This window comes from Streptopelia decaocto (genome assembly GCF_964273445.1).
Source record: "Streptopelia decaocto genome assembly, chromosome: 3".
NCBI lineage: Eukaryota > Metazoa > Chordata > Aves > Columbiformes > Columbidae > Streptopelia > Streptopelia decaocto.
Genome location: NC_138656.1, coordinates 895,808 through 914,263, shown reverse-complemented (window position 1 = coordinate 914,263; position 18,456 = coordinate 895,808). Strand labels below are relative to the sequence as shown.

At 51.3% G+C, this 18,456-nt stretch overlaps 2 protein-coding genes across 11 annotated transcripts in view; one reads left to right on the top strand and one right to left on the bottom strand.

Moving 5' to 3' along the window:
- LOC309438295 (uncharacterized protein) overlaps nt 1–18,456 on the bottom strand; it is a 54,360-nt gene that overhangs the window by 31,113 nt on the left and 4,791 nt on the right. Inside the window, exon 1 of one of the 10 annotated variants that reach the window (XM_082049464.1) lies at nt 8,090–8,770. The exons of 8 other annotated variants lie outside the window; for them this stretch is intronic. The gene's annotated coding sequence lies outside the window, so the exon portion shown is untranslated. Of the gene's footprint in view, nt 1–8,089; nt 8,771–18,456 lie in introns of those variants that run through there. One more of the 10 variants, XM_082049465.1, reaches the window with a different exon arrangement.
- Nucleotides 13,225–17,158, top strand: CD93 (CD93 molecule). Its single transcript, XM_082049469.1, has one exon. It carries the CDS (start codon nt 13,359–13,361, stop codon nt 15,036–15,038), a length of 1,680 nt encoding a protein of 559 aa, XP_081905595.1. The 5' UTR covers nt 13,225–13,358; the 3' UTR covers nt 15,039–17,158.

The following is an 18,456-nucleotide window of genomic DNA, read 5'->3' as shown; positions in this document are numbered from 1 at the left end:
ATACTGCAGGAGAGGGAACGTCTGAGACACAAGATTTCTTATTCATCTCAACTGAATTATAAACATGGGGATTAGGTGGGGCGGCACTCATTTAACCAGCTGGGGAAAGGGGAAAAAGAAGAAGAAGAAGGTGGGGGAAAGAGAAGAAGAAGAAGGTGGTGGTGGAAAGAGAAGAAGAAGGTGGTGGTGGGGGAAAGAGAAGAAGAAGGTGGTGGTGGGGGAAAGAGAAGAAGAAGAAGGTGGTGGGGGAAAGAGAAGAAGAAGAAGGTGGTGGGGGAAAGAGAAGAAGAAGAAGGTGGTGGGGGAAAGAGAAGAAGAAGAAGGTGGTGGGGGAAAGAGAAGAAGAAGAAGGTGGTGGGGGAAAGAGAAGAAGAAGAAGGTGGTGGGGGAAAGAGAAGAAGAAGAAGGTGGTGGGGGAAAGAGAAGAAGAAGAAGGTGGTGGGGGAAAGAGAAGAAGAAGAAGGTGGTGGGGGAAAGAGAAGAAGAAGAAGGTGGTGGGGGAAAGAGAAGAAGAAGAAGAAGAGGGGGGAAAGAAGAAAAGAAGAAGAAGAGGGGGGAAAGAAGAAAAGAAGAAGAGGGGGGAAAGAAGAAAAGAAGAAGAGGGGGGAAAGAAGAAAAGAAGAAGAGGGGGGAAAGAAGAAAAGAAGAAGGGGGGAAAGAAGAAAAGAAGAAGGGGGGGAAAGAAGAAAAGAAGAAGGGGGGAAAGAAGAAGAAGAAGGGGGGAAAGAAGAAGAAGAAGGGGGGGAAAGAAGAAGAAGAAGGGGGGGAAAGAAGAAGAAGAAGGGGGGGAAAGAAGAAGAAGAAGGGGGGGAAAGAAGAAGAAGAAGGGGGGGGGAAGAAGAAGAAGAAGGGGGGGGGAAGAAGAAGAAGAAGGGGGGGGGAAGAAGAAGAAGGGGGGAAATCCCCAAGTGCTCTCAACCCGTGCCTGGGTTTGGGCTTTTTACCCGTTTCCCCACATTCGCTGTGAGCAGCGCCCCTGTACTCGTTTAACCCTGATGTGCTCTGACAGTGGGGACCACAGCTAATTACTCCTTGTTTCACCAGGCTAATTAACACTGCAGATGGGGTCATTACCCATGACCGGATGATTTAGTGACACTTTTTGGTGCCATCTCCTGCCTCTGGAGGTCCTTCCCCTGCCAGAGCCACCGTGTGGTCCCTAACCTAATTGTGGCTTGGGAGCCGGTTTAAGCAAACCTGGCTTGCTAGTTCTGCGCTTAGGATGAGCCCAGCCTCTTCCAGCAGCTCAGAGCACCCCGAGGTCAGGATTTGGGCTTAATCACACACAAATTAGCACCGATGCTGAGCAAAGGGCGTCTTGTCCCGGCATCCACCCAGCGGCACTTCAAATGGGTGGGATTTGCTTCTGCTCCGAGTCAAAGCAACAAAACAAAACCTCGCTTGACCTTTTCTTGGCAATTTTAAAGCTTTAGACTTATTTTTTCCCCTCCTCCCACTGGGATCCTCTATAGATCCCGCTGGGTCACAGCAGCTCTCCCAAGCTGTATGACTCAAAGCGTCACTTCTGTAATTAATCCAGCGCTCAAAACAATGCAGGATGCAGCACTTGGCAGCATTGCATTAACAGTCATAGAATCCTGCAATCCTTTGGGTCGGAAAAGACCTGGAAAGGTCTTTTCCGACCCAAAGGATTGCAGGATTCTATGATGAATGCTCCGATCCCGCTCTCATTAGCGATCCCAGGCTAACCCCAAACCATCAAAAAACCCAGCTCATATAGGCGGGGCTTATCTTTGGCTTCCCCTCATCTCTCTGTTTATATACGATTATATTATGAGGTTATATTATAATAATGTCGGCTGAAGATAACGGGCTTGTTTATACTGTATTTGGGTGGCTTGGATGATGTTGGCAATAAAGCTGCAGCAACGCTTCCCACTCCCCACATCCCAAATTCCTGCAAAAACCTGGAGCCGCTTATTGCAAAGAGACAAAACGTGACGCTTGACCGAAACACAGGGACACAGTCTCTAAAATATAAGGTCCCAAAAAAGGCCAAAATAAGGGAAAAAAGGGAAAGAAACTGGAATTAAACCCCAGCGTGGAAGCGCTGCTGAGAGCCAGCATCCACACTCACAGCGAGGAAGCGGGAAGCGGGTCGGGATAATCTTTCTTTCAGCTATAAACATCTAATTTCTTTTGTCTCAGAGTGACAAACTTCATTAGCAGAAAGGAAAACAGGCTTTTTAATGTTCATTTCTTCTTTCTCTTGGTGTTGCTCTCACTGCACCCTCATTCCTGGGGAGAACCAAAGGCACCTGCCCCTCCTCATCCTCCTCTTTCAAAAATGAGGGTTTCCCCATATAACTAAAGAAATAGCCTCGAAAGACACAAATTTCTCAGTGAGAGCATCCGCACGTTGCTCAGCTCGGGGTCCCCAGGGCAATGACCTCAACATTCGCATGTGCTGCGAGATACATCTCTGCCAAGCTTCTAAAAAAGTATATAAAACAACAACCATGAGCCACACATTTAATCTGTAGGCTCATCTTCACTCTGAGCGTCACATCCCCCATCATTTGGGCTCTATTTTGTTAATTTTTAACCCCACAGAGGAGGGAGGAAGATGCAAACGCATCCCACCGAGCCCTGGCGATGCTCCTGTGCCTTGGGGAGGGTCTGGGGGAACCTCTGGTCCCCCACCCTCCCTGTTCCTTCCAGCTATTGCTGCCCACACAGGACAACACCCAGGCACCCCCCAAGCGTTTCCAACCCTGCCTTTTCCTTCGCATTTCCTTCGGGCAGCTTCCTCCGCCTCCAAACCCATCTCCTTCACGTGAGCCAGAGCATCGGGGAGAGGAAAAGCAATTCAATGGGGCCGAGCCAGCGAAAAAAGAATAGAAATGACATAGAAAACTAAGCAGCGAGGCAGCTGGGTGTGTTGGAGACGGGGGTGAGTCACACGGGGCCCTCCCAGCCCCGCGGGGCGCGGAATTACGCAAAAATTAGGCTGAGCTCAGCAGCGAGGAGCCAGTGTTTAAGTTGCAAAGGCAGAGCCAATGCCCCGCGCTGATACCCAGTTTGCGTCGCCTGAATTTGTCCCCATCCACGCGCTTTCGTGCTTGGGGCTGCAAAACTCAGCCAGGAAACTTTGGGGAAAGAAACAATACAAAATAAACCCACAAATGCAGAAACTCCAAGAGGAGGGCGAGGGAAAGCGGGCAGGAAATTGTGCGCGACGAGTAAACAGTCTAGAAAGGGAGGAAATTAATATTTAATAAAAGAAAGCCCACCACTCCCGTGGCTCCGCTCCAAAAAGGAAGCCACCCACTTGGGAGACACCTTCGTTTGTGCACGTGCGTGAGCGCCTTAAACATCGGCAAAACCCTCAAAAAGTCAACGAGAACCCCAAAAAGTCAACGAGAGCCCCAAGAATATCAATGGGAGTTCTCAAAAGTCAGCGAGAGCCCCCAAAAAGTCAACAAGACCCCCAAAAAAGTCAATGGGAGCTCTCAAAAAGTCAATGAGAGCACCCCCAAAAAGTCAACCCTTGACCTAACCTTGAGGTCAAAGATGTTTCCCACGGTTTGACCTTCCCACGTAATAAGGACAAACCCTTTTTCCATGGGAAAAAAACCAACCGACTAACCAACTTTACAAGCCAGAGAGGGAAACAAGTCCTCACACATCAGCTGAAATGGTGCAATAGTTTCTTTCCGCCTTAATTTGATATTTGGACAGGCAGCGACTCGCTCACCTGCCCGCGTCCACCTTCCCACTGGGCTTGTCTTGAGAGGTGTCAAACCTGCCGTTTGCAATTAAATACATCATTATAGTCTAGTAATAATGAGAGATTAAGATAGTGCTTGACCCTCTGTGGTTTTGGGCAGAAGATGCTGCCGCACGTCCCCGCTGCAGCTCCCAAAAACCATCAGTTATTCCTATTTATGGCACTTCTGGGGCTGCAGTGACTCAGGGCACCTGTGCAGAGAAGCTGTGGGGGAACAGTGAGTCCTTGTTCCACCTTGGGGACACCCCGGCTTTTCTCTTCTCCTCCCGCACCCGTACAATATTTCCCTTGTGCAATATTTTCCTCAACATCCCAGGGAATAGCAGCTTTGAAAGGAGCGGCTGTTTACAGCTCCGAGCCTGCGGTTCTGCTCAAGTTTCACCATTCCAAGGAGAGAAACCGTTTCCCCCCGCGCCCGGCTCCGAGGAAACCAAAGGAAACGCAGGAACCTCAATGTTTTCTAAGCAAAGCTTTGCCTTGTGGCTTAAAACGCCATATAACGCGTTGAATCATCACCATTATCAAACACCACGACCTGGTGCCGCTGCAGGAACCACGGGGCACACTTATCTCACTTCTGCTTTGGGTGCTTTGTGGCTTTAATGTTTTTTGTTATTATTTATTTTTGTTCTTTTGTTTCTTAAAATATCAGTGTTGCACGAGAGCTGCTGCAGCGTCTGAACGTCCAGTGTCCATATCAGCCCATCACAGTCCTCGCTATGGGTATTTAATAACCTTTATTCATTTACACTGCGGAAAAGAAGAAAAAGCCACCAAACAGAACGAGAATTGAAAGCCCCTCTAGTGTTTATTATTGAGAGGGGAGAACCCCAAGCTACGCCAAAAAAAGAAGCTTTAGAGGATGCTGATAATGTTTTCTCGCCGTTTGGCCCTTGCAGCCTTCTCCTCATAAAGAACACACAACTTTGGGGAAAAAAAAAAAAACATGCAAAACTTCCCTGTACTTTTGCAATGAGCAATTATCTACAATGGGTTTATATTTCAGGGCAAATAATCGCAGGAGCAGATGAAACGGCCCAATTTTCCTTTATTTTGGCAATCCCTGCTTGGGAATCACAATTCCCCCAGCCAAAATACATTAGTTTTTCAGCAGCTGTGCTCCGTACAGGCTCTTACTCCGCTGCAAAAAATGCTTCATCCTGCAGGTCATGGGCAGGGAAATCACCGCCCGACCGCTCCGAGCTCAACCTCCCAGGCCCGGCTTAACAGGATGGGCTGGACCCTTTGGCCGGACAAATCCCAGGCTGGAGCTTTGCGCCAGAGGGTGTGTGTGACAGCCAGGTGTCCTGGTGGGATTCCAACAGAAACAGCCCCAAATCTCCCTCTGAAATTAAAAGAATTACAAGGAGGTGTTTTTTTTTTTTTTTTCTGCCTATTTTTTGTGCGTTTAAAATAAAATATGTATTTATTTAAGTCTGTCCTTTTCTTCACCTTCCCCCTCTACCACAACATAACTCCCCCAGAAGTATTTATTGTGCAACTTATTATACCAGCAGAGCAGCGGGAGGAGAGATCCCTCCCCACACAGGCATTAATGGACAGCATCTCATTTATCTCTATTTTCTTCCAGCTGCTCCACCTGCCTGGAAGACTTGGGGAGAGGTTATTACAACACCGCTTTTTCTGCACCCCATCCATACCCAACCACCCCCGTACAAACAGTTTTGACACCGCGCTTTCGGACACGAGGAAAAATACAATATAATTTGGAAAAAAGCACCCTAGCAACAGGTTACAGCACCAAGAGGCAGAACATCCCGTAACGTGTTTCCTTGCGGCAAACAGGGAACTCTTCACTGTTTTCTTTTTTCAATAAGCTATTGTTATCGTTGTGGCACAATGTGATTTATTAGCCAGGCAGGGATTATCAGCGGCTGCAGTGAAACGGAGAGGAAGAAAGAGCTGATGTTTGAAATATCTGGGTGTAAACACACAGGGGGAGCTGGGCTGAAAAAATAGGTTGATGTGGGACGTCTGTGACCTGGAAGACATCCCATGGGAGAGGACGGACGGCAGCGCAGGTCAGCACACATCACACCAGCAGACGCATTTTGCGGGGGGTATCCCGTCCCTGAGCACCCCGCTTTGGGAGGATTTCAGCCCAAAAAGCAGCCAGGATGGTGAGAACCCACCAGAGAACCCATGGACAACACGGACCATCCACTGGTGCCACCAGCACGGAGCCACCATCACAGCACCCAGGGCTGCTCTAAAATAGATGCTCTACAGACCTTTGGGACTCGCAGACCAGTTTGGGTTGGGAGGGACCTCCAAAGATTCTGGTCCAAGCCTGCTGCTCAAATAGATGCTCTACAAACCTTTGGGACTCGCAGACCAGTTTGGGTTGGGAGGGACCTCCAAAGATTCTGGTCCAAGCCCCTCGTGCCCAAACCAGACCTGGCTGGAGGATGCTTGGAGCAGTTTGGGTGCGGAGGAGCAGGACCCAAGGGAAGGTCCACGCACGAGATAAGGGCAGGTTGGGCTTTATCTGTGAGAGATATGAAACCACGGGATTCCAGAAGGAGGTTGTTCTGAACATCGAGTACCTGCGCTGCTGGAAGCTGCTCAGAAATAGGTGGAGAATATGTTTTTGGCTCTTGATGCTGAAAAACAGGAGGGGATCAAAGCTCACGCTGACCCAGGAGAGCTGCAAACCACGAGGCCAGCCTGGGAATGGGGAATTATGTGGGAGATAACCCCCAAAAGCCAGTGGGACACCTCGAGCTCAGCATCCTGATCTCATCTGCTGTCAGGAAGGTGGAAAACCCACCCAAAAATGCACCCCCCCCAGCATTAGCCTGGGAGTTGCTTCAATTTGGAGAAACATTGAGAATAGCACGAAACTGCAAAGGCTGAAAAAGCTGCAGGGAGAGTTCTAAAACTGTACACTGCCAGGACTAAAAAATAATGATAATAATAAAAAAATAATGATTAAAAAATATATAATGATGCATCATAAATCAGGAGTGCCATGCAAGTAGCAAATCTCCCTGCCTTCTCTTTAAAAAAAGAAAGGAATAAAGAGAAATAGATGCTGTGCTGATGTTCAGAAGTGAGGGGATATTTGCTCTGTCCTCTCCTCACTCCCCGTTTCCTTCCAGCCAGGTGGACACTCACTCGCTCCATCAAAATCATCACCCTGCAGGACAATTAGACTGGGATTCAACAAGGATCTTGCTAATATGGGGTAAAAGGGCCCAATGATAAACCTCTCTCCATACAAGCTCTATGCCCCCAGTCACTAAGCAGCGGCCCCTCTGCTCCTTCAATCACATCTGTTGGGCCAGTCGCATTTAATTAACAAGCAACAAGGTTTTCAGACCATTAAAGGGCACAACAAGCTCTGCGTACTCAGACTGGGGGGTTCACATCTGTGCTTGTTTCCCCACAATTAAACAAAACCAGCATATTAAGGGAAAAAAAAGACACAAGTTAAGCATCATATTGCCACGTAGATACTGGAAGCCTTCATATTACTGCCAGGTTATTCCAGTTTTACCCAGGTTATTTTACTTCTGCTAAAGGGTTTAGTTAGTGCAGATTTATTCTAATTTTTTAGAATATTTTTTATCCTTTAGCAAGATAACTTTGTCATTTGCTGCAGTAGCAAAGCACACAGGTTCCTGGTGCTATCAGAAGCTAAATCACGCAGCCAGGAGCCACCATTGAGTTCCACGCTCTCGTTTACCCCTCTGTCCTTTCCGCAGACCGTTCTTGCTGCTTCTGGGAACCGTCACATCTTTTTGCAGTTAAATAAAAGCCAAACATCGCACGAACATTTTGACCCATATTTTGACAACACATCACGTAAATACCTCGAAGCGCGACGCAAACACAACATTGGATTTTGCTGTACAGCTGGGAGCCCTTAAAAACACACGGTTGGGGCCCCGTTTCCCCAAACGGCACGTTCTCCAAGAAGAAAACCCAAAATGCCAATAGCAAAGCATTGAAGCATCAACAGGCAACATTTTGTCCTGTGTCCCCCAATGAGACCCATCACCCTCGCCAAAGGCAAAGCCACCAGGTCACTCCAGCTCCCGTCTCCTTGGTGCTCTGGTCCCAGCTGTCCCAAGACAAACCCACCCACCTGAGCCTTGTTCCTCGCCTTAAGCCAGCAACTGGTCCCAGAACCAAGACTAAGAGCCTGGCATCTCACCAAGCTCCAGCACCACAGCGGTGCAGGACACCCTGCAGCTCAGTCCCACCAAAGCAGCTTCTCGGGAATTACCAGCCAGCAGAGCTGAGACAAAAACACCTCCAAGAAGCTTCACCAAATGATTTATCAAGGTGCAGTTCACCCATTTCGTTCCCTACCTGCTGTAGCAAAGGCTGCAGATGGTCCTTGTGGAGACTCAGGACCAACACACGCTGAATTTGGAGCAATATTTGGCGCAGAGCATGGAGAAGGTCCTCACAGCCTAAGCTCTCAGAAAAGGAGCGTTAGGGGAGCAGGTGGCTGAAATAGCTGGTGAGGAGCCTGATGCACATCAAGCCTAGGGAGCTGCATGTCCCACCACCTGTGGAAGGGGCTCCACCTGGGTGCAGTAACCCAAGAAAGCCCAAGGAGATGTTGGCCCCAGGAGCTGCTCCCCGCTGTCCTTGTGTGGTGGCAGCACCAGTGCCCGAAGCTGTGGATAATTCCTTGGGGTCTGCAGTGAGTTTTGCCCAAAAGGAGCCACTCAAAGCCTTCCCCGGTGATGCCCAGCTCAGAGATGATGCCACCAACCTTTCAGAGATGCCACCACCAGCCAAGGGCTTCCTCTTGTAGCTGTGGGGGGAAGGCACCCATAGCAAACCAAAAATGGGTCTTCCTCAGTTGAACCCAGCAAACCCCCCGTCTCGTTAGAGCAGGGCCCATGCCGAACGCTAACGATGCAGCGAAGGATGCTGAGCGTGAGAGGAGGAGGATGCTCAATAACCGCAATCGTTCTCCATCCCCCGGGGGAGTCGCGCTGTAGAAAACAAACAGCGATCGCTGGGGCGAGGGGGATACGCAGATCGTGGGCTGCGATAGTTCTGCCTGCTAAACGGGAATTAAAAGCGAATCTTTTATCTGTGGAGAGCAGAGCCGGGGGAGACGGAGATAACGCGGCTCTGTTGCGCTGTGGCCTGTGATACCAACCCCACCCCACGGCTTTTAATTGCCTCCTCCCTGCTAAATTTAATTGGAAAATCAACAAGCAGGAGCCTTTAGGAGGAGAAGCAGAAGGTGTCCACCCAGAGAGATTAATCGCATCGACCTGTCCTAATGGTGTCCCCTCTGTCCGGGGGTGACACAGCCCCGGGTGTCACGAGTGGCTGAAGGTGGGATGGGGACCACATCCCTGACATCTCAGTTCTGTCTTTAAATATTCGGTCTTTAAATATAGAGTAAATGTTGAGCTTCAGCTCAGGGAATCCTGGACAACAGACACAAAAGCCTGCAAGGCTGCCGAGGCAAGGTAGAAGGTAATTCACAATAAAAATGGAAAAGCACACAATTTTATTGCAAATTATTGCTTATGGTATAGGAACACATCCACACTTATAGAAATCCACCTCAAAACCAGCAGTGTGCGCGGAGGAAATATAATTGACACTGCAGACCTTCCCATTCCGGTGCTGGTTCAGCGTCACATCGGTAACGCTCTTGGACCTGCCCCTCTTGGGTTTTATCCTGCATTTGTCACACTAATCTTGTTTTCCATGTTCCTGGGGAGCTACATCTGCCGGAATGCAGAAAACATTAGTTGTTGAAAAGATTGTTGTAGGAACAGCATCTTAATGCCTGGTATATAAATATATATGCATATATATATATACCATCTGCCCTTTCAACCACCCGCTTAACTGGGGAACAAACTTCATCAATAAGAACATTTTGGAGCCGTTTCCCCAGCCGCCAGTAAAGGCAGACCCACGATTTACAGGGGAAACGTGTATCCAGGGAAATAAATGCAGGCAATAAAACCGAGAGGAAAGGGGGCGGCTGATGAGTTTGGATGCCTCTCCCGCCCATTTGTCCTCTCGTGGGTTTTATTTCCAATCAGTAATGGTTGGTTTGTTTGTTTGTTGATGAAATCTCTCAAAGGAAACGTCATTTTAAACAGGTTTGTCATTTGCTTTGTTGCATCTATTCAGTGGGAGTGGGTTTTCTTCTTGCCTCTGAAAATCCAGGGAGGGTTTCCAGAGCGTGATATCCCCCAGTTGGCCTCAGGAGAACCCTCTGCAGCCCAGGGGCAGTTCTGATACACCTGCCAATAAAAATATGCAGAATCAGGTTTATAAATCTGTGTATGAAGTGCGCACATGCGTTTGTGTGCGTAATTTTGTAATATACATATATATATATCAGCAATAGCTGCTTTAAGTTGCTGGACAAGCAAGGTAACAACATCCCATCATGGAGACCCTTAAAAATCAGTGTTTTTCTCTACCTGGTGGCAAGGCGGGCAAGCAAATGCACCTACTGTTGCCATGAATATAACAACAACGATAGCTAGAAACTAAATATAGCGACGTCCTGTTCCTGGTCCTTTGGATTTTGTTTCCGTTCCAGCCCAGCTAATTCCTGCTTCTTAGCAAGGGACTCCTGCACCGGCCACGGGGCATCGGCCTTCGAAAAGATATAGCTGGAAAATGACCCGAGCCGCTCTGATAGTAGGAAGATTTTCTTTAAAAGCAGATGAGAAAAATCTTCATACCCAATGCGGTGTTGCTGTAAATCATCAAAATTAGAGTGAACACGCAGCGTTCAGCATCAGCAAGAGCCAAGCCCGCTCCGTATCGCCCCAATTCTAAACTTCACATGCAAAAGAAGCCCGTTCCCCCATCCTCAGAGCTGTGCTGGGTGGCCTTGGGGACGTCCCCAGAGGAAGAGCCCAGTTCCTCCCATTCTTCTGCTGCTGGCGCAGGTGTCCCCCCCGCCGGCCCCATTGTCCCTTGTCCCAGCCGGGGGGGTTTGCACAAACAGCCGCAGACGGTTCGCGTTTCCTTCTTTGGCCTCGGAGAAACGTTGTTTGTTTTTAACCAGTTCCTTCAGCAAAGCTGGGCTTAGATTTTTTCTTTTTAATCTAATTTCATATTTTTTGTAAGCTTGGCGTGCCATTCCGCACAACTTCTGGCCTCCGGAAGACCATTTGGCTTTGATTATTACCCAAAATAGGGGGTTTATGGACTCGTTCAGCTGAGGGGACTGGGAAACAGTCCCTTTTAACTTAAGAACCGGGACCAATCGATTATCAAATGGGAACATCAGCCCAGCTGAGAAGAACATTTAAAAAGCATGGGGCATTTATTAAAAAACAATAGAAGCGCGATGTGTTTTTAAGTTACCAAAAACTACTCTCTTGCCAAAGCTGAGGGTAGAGTATTAGCACAAGCTTTGCAGATGAAGATCCCTCTATAAAGTGTGCGTGTGGGGAGGTTTTCCATGAAATTGTAACCAGCCCATGAACAGCTCGAGCAGGAACATTAAACTTCCATTTAAAAAAATCAAAATCCACTGGAAAAAGTGATTAGCTGGATGTTTGCAAATCAATGGAAAGGGTCTGACACCGCAGTCTCAAAAAAGAAGTTTTCTTCCCTAGGACAGGAGCCCAAACTTCCACATTATCTCCCCAATTACACCTCAAACACATCCTAACAAAATACACCATCAGCATGTCACCGATTACTCTGCTGGAATGACTTCTTCAAATCATTTCTAGTTGCATTTTGAAGTGGTTTTGGTTTTGGCCATAGCCCCAGCTTGGAAAAGTCCAGAGGAGCTGCACTCAGAACTGGCCAATTTTTGTCCCTGGGACTCGATTGGACACAAAAAATGCCCATTTTGGCCGCTGAAATAAACTGTGGGTTGAGCTTGTCTGAGTATCTCATCTGGCAAGAGCAAACGCCAGCGGTGGTGTTGGAAAAGCAGAAAGGAAATGCTTTTGTGTTGAGCTCTTTTATTTTGTACGAGTCAAAAGCAAATCCCCCCCATTTCTTCCAGTAGGAAATTCTGAATAAAACCAGTTGGAGATGGCATCGAAGTATTTTTTTCCTCCCAAAGCAGCCACTGACCCAAAACTCTTTAGTTTTGGAGCATTCCTGTGGATGCCCACATCCTATTTTCAGCTCAGGTAGGAGAGACCCTCCATGTCACCCAAATGATGCTTCTCCCAGGCACGCTGCATGTCACCAGGGATGGAAAAACAATGGAAATCTCTAATCTGTGGGGTTTTGGGAGACTCTTCTATTTAGGGTATGAAGGTGGGAAGTGAACAAGGGGTTTTCTTGTTTCGGTTCCTCGGTTGGGTTGTTGTAGCTCCCTACAGCATCACGGACCTAACCCAGCGCACAAAAAGCAGATAAATCGACAAATAGGAGGATTGTGGGAACAAGCACGGAATTCACGGTTACAACAGGTGCCTGCCAAGCATGGAAACATAAGTCAAGGGGCATTCTGTCCACCTTCACCCTCCATAATATCATCACCATGCTGACCTCTCCATGGGATAAGGATGGTTTTGCAGGAAAATAAGAAATGATGGGACATGCCCGGGGATGCTCAGATGTGCAAAATGCTGGTTTGCGTATGTGCAAAGGGTGAGCGCACCCGCTTGGCATCTCCTGGCCTGGCAAAAAGAAGGTTAACCGCAGCAAACCCTTCAACAGTAAATGTTTAATTTAAATATTTAAAAATATTTACATTTCGATCACACCGCTACAACGCTTTTGGATCCTAACATATGGTTGCGGAGAAGCCGCTCCGAGGCCTTTTAGGGGCTTTTGCGATGTGAATGGTTGTTTAAACGTTACGGCGTGCTACATGGACGCCTTTGCCCTTTCCCTGATGACCTTCTGCGCAGCCACCGACACCGGCCAAGCGCGGCTGATTCCCCGTGCTGTACCGGATCAGGGTCAAGTGATTAGCGACTTATTAACAAGGAGCATCAGAGCATCAGAGCATCACAGCATCCCGCGTGATGCTGGGGCAGCATCACCACTCGGGACGGCATCGGGGAGCGCTTCTCGGCTCCGTCCCGGCAGCCCGGCCCTTCCCACGACCCAGCTCCTATTTTGGAGCTCGTCCGTCTATTTAAAGCGCACGAAGAAGGGGAAAAGAATGCGCTGGAAAACGTCGCGTGCGCACGGGACACCGAGCCAAGTAATTCGGGTTCTTCTCGAGGCCGATAGCGAGGGGTCCTACGGCTTTTTATTTTTGTGTTGTTTTTCTTCATTTTTTTTAGCAATAATGTGCTTGAAAGCTATCAGGCCCTATTAGGCATTAGAAAAATCAGCTGCTGGCTGAGCGAGTGGCTCAAGCCCTTGGCAAAAAAACACATAAAAAAGCAGGAACACGGGTAGTTTCTCCTGCAGAAAAGCGTCACCAGCCCAAGCGCAGCCGAAGCTTTGGGATGGGAGCGAGGGGGAAGGGGGGGACAGCGAGGGGACCGCCACCAACAAGCGGCCAGGCCACGCTACAGGAAGCCGTAGCCTCCGGTGATAAATAGGAGACCCAGGAGCACAGGATGTGCGTCGGGCCAGTTCGGCGGGACCAGGGGATGCGAGCCGGCGGCTGACGAGCCTGTCCGTCCGTCCGTCCGTCCGTGCAGCCGTCGGGATGGCCGTCGCCCGGCTGCTGTTGCTGCTGCTGCTGGCGCCGGGCTGTGCCGGGGAGGACGCCGCGGTGCTCTGTGCTGACACCGCCTGCTACGCGCTGCACCGCGCCGAGCTGGGCTGGAACGCGGCGCAGGAGCGGTGCCGGGACGACGGGGGCAACCTGGCCACGGTGGGTGGCCCCGCCGAGTTGCGGCGGCTGCAGGAGCTGCTGGCGGCCGCCGGCTGGACGGGCGCAGCCTGGATTGGGCTGTCGCTGCCGCGGGGCCGCTGCGTGCAGCCGCAGGAGCCGCTGCGGGGCTTCTCCTGGGCGGCCGGCGGGGAGCCGGGGAACTACTCGGCGTGGCTGGCCGAGCCGGCCGTCACCTGCCTGAGCGCCCGCTGCGTCGCGCTGCGGCCCCACGGCCCCTCCGCCGGCTGGGCCGACCGGCCGTGCCGCTCGGCGCTGCCCGCCTTCCTCTGCAAGTTCATCTTCCGCGGGATGTGCGGGCCCCTGCGGCTGGCCGGCCCCGGCCGCGTCACCTACACCACCCCCTTCGGGGTGCGCAGCCCCCGGCTGGACGCGGCCCCCTTTGGCACGCTGGCCGAGGCCGAATGCGAGGGGGCCGCGGGTCCGGCTTTCGCCCTCTGCAAGGGGTCGCTGGAGGGAGGCGGCTTCGCCTGGGACCCCCCTGGGCCCCTGTGTCCCCTGGGCTGCGCCCAGCGCAATGGTGGCTGCCAGCACCGCTGCCTGGAGGAGCCGGGGCAGCCCCCGCGCTGCGCCTGCCACCCTGGCTTCGTCCTGGCGCCGGACATGGCCTCCTGCCTGCCCGAGGACGCCTGCCACCCCAACCCCTGCCAGGGGACGTGTCGGGCGCACCCCGGCGGCTTCGAGTGCGGCTGCGAGGACGGCTACACCCTGGCACCCGACGGCCGGCGCTGCGTGGACGTGGACGAGTGCCTGGCCGAGCCCTGCCAGCACGAGTGCCAAAACACGGCCGGCAGCTTCGTCTGCCGCTGCCAGCCCGGCTACCGGCCCGCGGGGCCAAGCGGGCGCCGCTGCCACGACGAGGACGAGTGCGCCCAGCCCGGCGTCTGCCCCCAGCTCTGCCTCAACGTCCCCGGCTCCTTCCACTGCGCCTGCCGGCCCGGCTACCAGCGCCAGCCCGGTGGCGACGCCTGCCTGGACGTGGACGAGTGCCTGCGGGACCTCTGCCCCGGGCCCTGCCGCAACCTGCCCGGCAGCTTCGAGTGCCTCTGCCCGCCCGGCTCCGTCCCGCGGGATGACGGACACGGCTGCCACCCCGCGCCCACCACAGCGCAGCCCGCGGGGTCCCCCAACGGCACCCTGCGCACCACGGGCACCCCCCGCACCACGAGCATCCTCCGCACCACGGGCGCCCCACGGACCACGGGCATCCCCCCAACCACGCGCATCCCCACGGGGGTGACAGCACCAGCCCCCACAGCAGCTGGTTCGGCTCCCGGCCCCGAGCACAGCGCCGACGGCCCCCGGCTGCTCCTCTACTACATCCTGGGCAGCCTGGTCGCCATCCTGCTGCTGCTGGCCTTCGCCCTGGCCCTGCTGGCCTGCAGGAGGAGGGCGGCCAAGAGGGAGAAGCAGCCGGCCAAAAACGCGGCGGACAACTACTGCTGGGTGCCCGAGCAGCACGAGAGCCGCCGGGCCAGCGGCGAGCGCAGGTAACGGCGCCGGGGCAGCCGGGGGGACGCAGAGCTGCGAGCGGCACCGAGCGTTTCTGCAAATTGAAAAGGAGAAATAGAAGGGATGGGGGGGTGACGCTGTCTGTTCAAGGCGGTTTTGCATGTCCAAGAACCTGCCCTGGGGCTCTTTGCAAAGCGGGAGATGATGTCCCCCTAAAAAGGCAGCCCAGAGAACTGATCTCCCCATAAAAAGGCAGCCCGGATCAGCCGTGTGGTTTATAAACCAGGTGCTGGTCCTGCGAGGGAAGGGTTAACGGGGAAGGTGCTGCGAGGTTGGGACGGGACGGGGTTAAAGTCGCCTGCAGGGCTGCTCCTCAACCCTGCAGAACCACCCCCTGCTTAACAGCAGCAAGTTATCAGTATGGATTTGTCTTCCTAAAGGACGACAGTTAATTTCATTTCCCATCGAGTCTGAAATGCTGATGTGCAAAAGCAGCAGCGTCCCTGCCCTGTCCCCACCGCCTGTGTTTGAAAGAACCGCCTAATCAGTTTCAGCTTAAAAGCACTTGCAGAGTACAGAAAACAACGCTGGTCTTCCATGTGCAGCCAGATGAGAGACCAGGTCTTCCCTGTTGGATTGTACTTTTTCCCAGCTGCTGGCATTTTCCGTTCCTCCCCCTGTAAAGAATACGCTGGGTGTTGTATATTTGCTAATTATGATGTATAAGACCTGTAAATCCCCTTCAAAACAAAGGCTTTCTCAGGGCACAGTCGTTCCCCAGGTACCTAACTTCAGAAAGCTGTTTATCCTCAGCCACTCCTGACAACGAAGCTTCTTCGAGCTGTTTCATCGTGAATTCTCCCCAAAAATCAGAGGGGCCATTCCTGCATCCCATCAAGCGGCACGAGCTCCATTATTTACCCACGCCCTACAAGGCAAAAAGGTGCTAGAGAAGAACAGGCGTATGACTTGAAGGGTGCACAAGTCTCCTGGAGTTCCTCCTGGTTTTATTGTATACTTTGAGGCTTAACTGCTACAGAAAATGGGAACTGAAGACAAAGGAGTTTGCTGTGGGCAGCAACCTGCATCCTGTTCTCCCCTGTGCGGAGGAAAACCCTTTCCTGCTGCTGTTTTCATCTTCATTTCTCCATTGTAAAATTTAAAAAACAAAACCAAACCGAACCACAACAACGCAGGAAAACGTAGCTGATAGCAATGTTTTGAATGCTCTGTCCCTGCTTCCTTTTCTCCGCACAGCAGCTGGGAGAAGCGCTGAATTCTTGGAAGGCCCGCAGAAAATTCATGCCCTGCCCGTGTTAAGACAAGCCAGAAAAGCCTTTTGAATACATGAATTGATTAAGGAAGTGAATAATCCTCCCGAAATCAGTGGGACGACCTACATACGTCCAATGATGCCCGCGTTGTCCCGCCTCTATACGGGGAAAATGCAGCCGCAGCCACGTGCCTCACGTTGCAGGGACTATTTGGGTGGCTTTAGCAAAAACTGAGGCATTTTCCAGATATTAACAGTCTCGGGAGTGTTTCTGCCTTGTTTTTCGGCTAAGGTATCAGTTCATTGCTGTACATAGCACTGATTCCACTACAAAAAAATGAGTGTGGGCTCACAGCTGGTACAAATCGGAGCGGTGTTATTTACTCCAGAAATTCCTCATTAAAACCTATAACCCTGATTTCTGTCACGACCTGTGTGCGTTCCGGTGTGTGTCCTGTGCTACTCATGGACTACGGCAGCGGGCCCAGCCTAGGGAAGACACTAATCCGAGCCTAGGTTTAGTCTGGCTTCTCTCTGGTGGGATATTTCCTGATGTAGCATCCTGGCAGCTACCTCTGCTTCCCCTTCCCTCCCTATAATATATATATATATATATATATATGTACACAAGACCTGTCGCTGTCCTGCTGTCACCAGGGCAGGACGGGCCAGCCGACGCGTCCCAAACGCTTTGTACAGATCAACTGGTTTGTCCCCAGTTACCCATTGTATTGTCACAGGCCAGAACTAAGAGACTCTTTGTCCTTTGTGGAAACGGCGCGTCAGCTTTGCATTGGCCTTTGATAAAAGACTCGGGTTATCCCACACCTCGAATAACGCTCTGTGTTGCTTTTCTGATGGAATGCCAATAAAATCTAAACAGAACGCATCTTTCATGGTCTTTGATACACATATACGATACCAAAATGATTTGGTACATGTAACCCTTGCGTTTTCTACAGCAGTGCTGACAAATCCTCTACCAATGCTTATCGCACGTGTAGCGAAATCATGGGCACTGCTGTCCTCGGCAAGGGCCGTTCGCTCCATGGGGTCGGCACACTGGAATGGTCTTGGTTGGGTCCTAAGGCAAGGTCCTAAACTCAAAGGCAAGGTCCTAAGCCCAAAGGCAAGGCCTTAAGCCCAAAGGCAAGGCCTTGAGCCCAAAGGCAAGGTCTTAAACCCAGGAGCAAGGTCCTAAGCCTAAAGGCAAGGTCTTAAACCCAAGAGCAAGGTCCTAAGCCCAGGAGCAAGGTCCTAAGCCCAAAGACAAGGTCTTAAGCTCAAAGGCAAGGTCCTAAGCCCAAAGGCAAGGTCCTAAGCCCAAAGGCAAGGTCCTAAGCCCAAAGGCAAGGTCCTAAATCCAGGAGCAAGTTCCTAAGCCCAAAGGCAAGGTCCTAAATCCAGGAGCAAGTTCCTAAACCCAAAGGCAAGATCCTAAAAGTCAAAGGCAAGGTCCTAAGCCCAGGAGCAAGGTCCTAAGCCCAGGAGCAGCCCTCTTCTGGCTCTGGTCAGCAATCAGGCACAGAAGCCACTCAATTAATTCACACTGCGGGGCTGCTGGAGGCGCCTCCACAACGTGAACCGCCAAAGAAAAGCCACCCTTGAAAGGGAAAAAGTCACAAAGATGGGGGAAAAAACCCTCAGTGACACAAAAACCCACTCATACCACCCATGGTATTCATGTGGTGTTTTATCAGTCAAGGACACTCCCCTTAAATAGTGTTTAGCAACAAGAAAACCCCAAAAAACCCAGCCTGCTGCTACTTCTAATCCTATTTCTATTGCCCTGCTGAGGTTGGGATGCAGTTCCCCCTGCAAGAGCCTCACATTTAACCCCATAAACCAAAGCCAAGCAGCACAACGCGGCCATTCGGCCACCCCCCGGGTTATAATTTTTCCCCATTTCTGGGAAAGGTGCTGCAAGGAAACGGCCTCACCAGAAGAATTTAGAGCAGAGGTACTGACTGATATTAAAACATTATCTACAGAATACCACGCTCCTTCCTTCCAGAGTCTGCAAAAACAAATGCTTTCGATGTCTGCTCACTTCCTCCTTTTATTATTTTATTATCTTTTAAATGTTTCTCAGTTCTCCCAAGCCCTTTCAAGGCTGCTAAGCCGAGCTCACCTCTGGCCCAGCAGATTTGAGCAGCGCCGGTGACAAGGTGACAAGAGCCAGCCTGT

What these genes read in the sequence shown, in the direction of transcription:
- CD93 (XM_082049469.1), top strand. Translation starts at nt 13,359, where the DNA reads ATGGCCGTCGCCCGGCTGCTGTTGCTGCTGCTGCTGGCGCCGGGCTGT.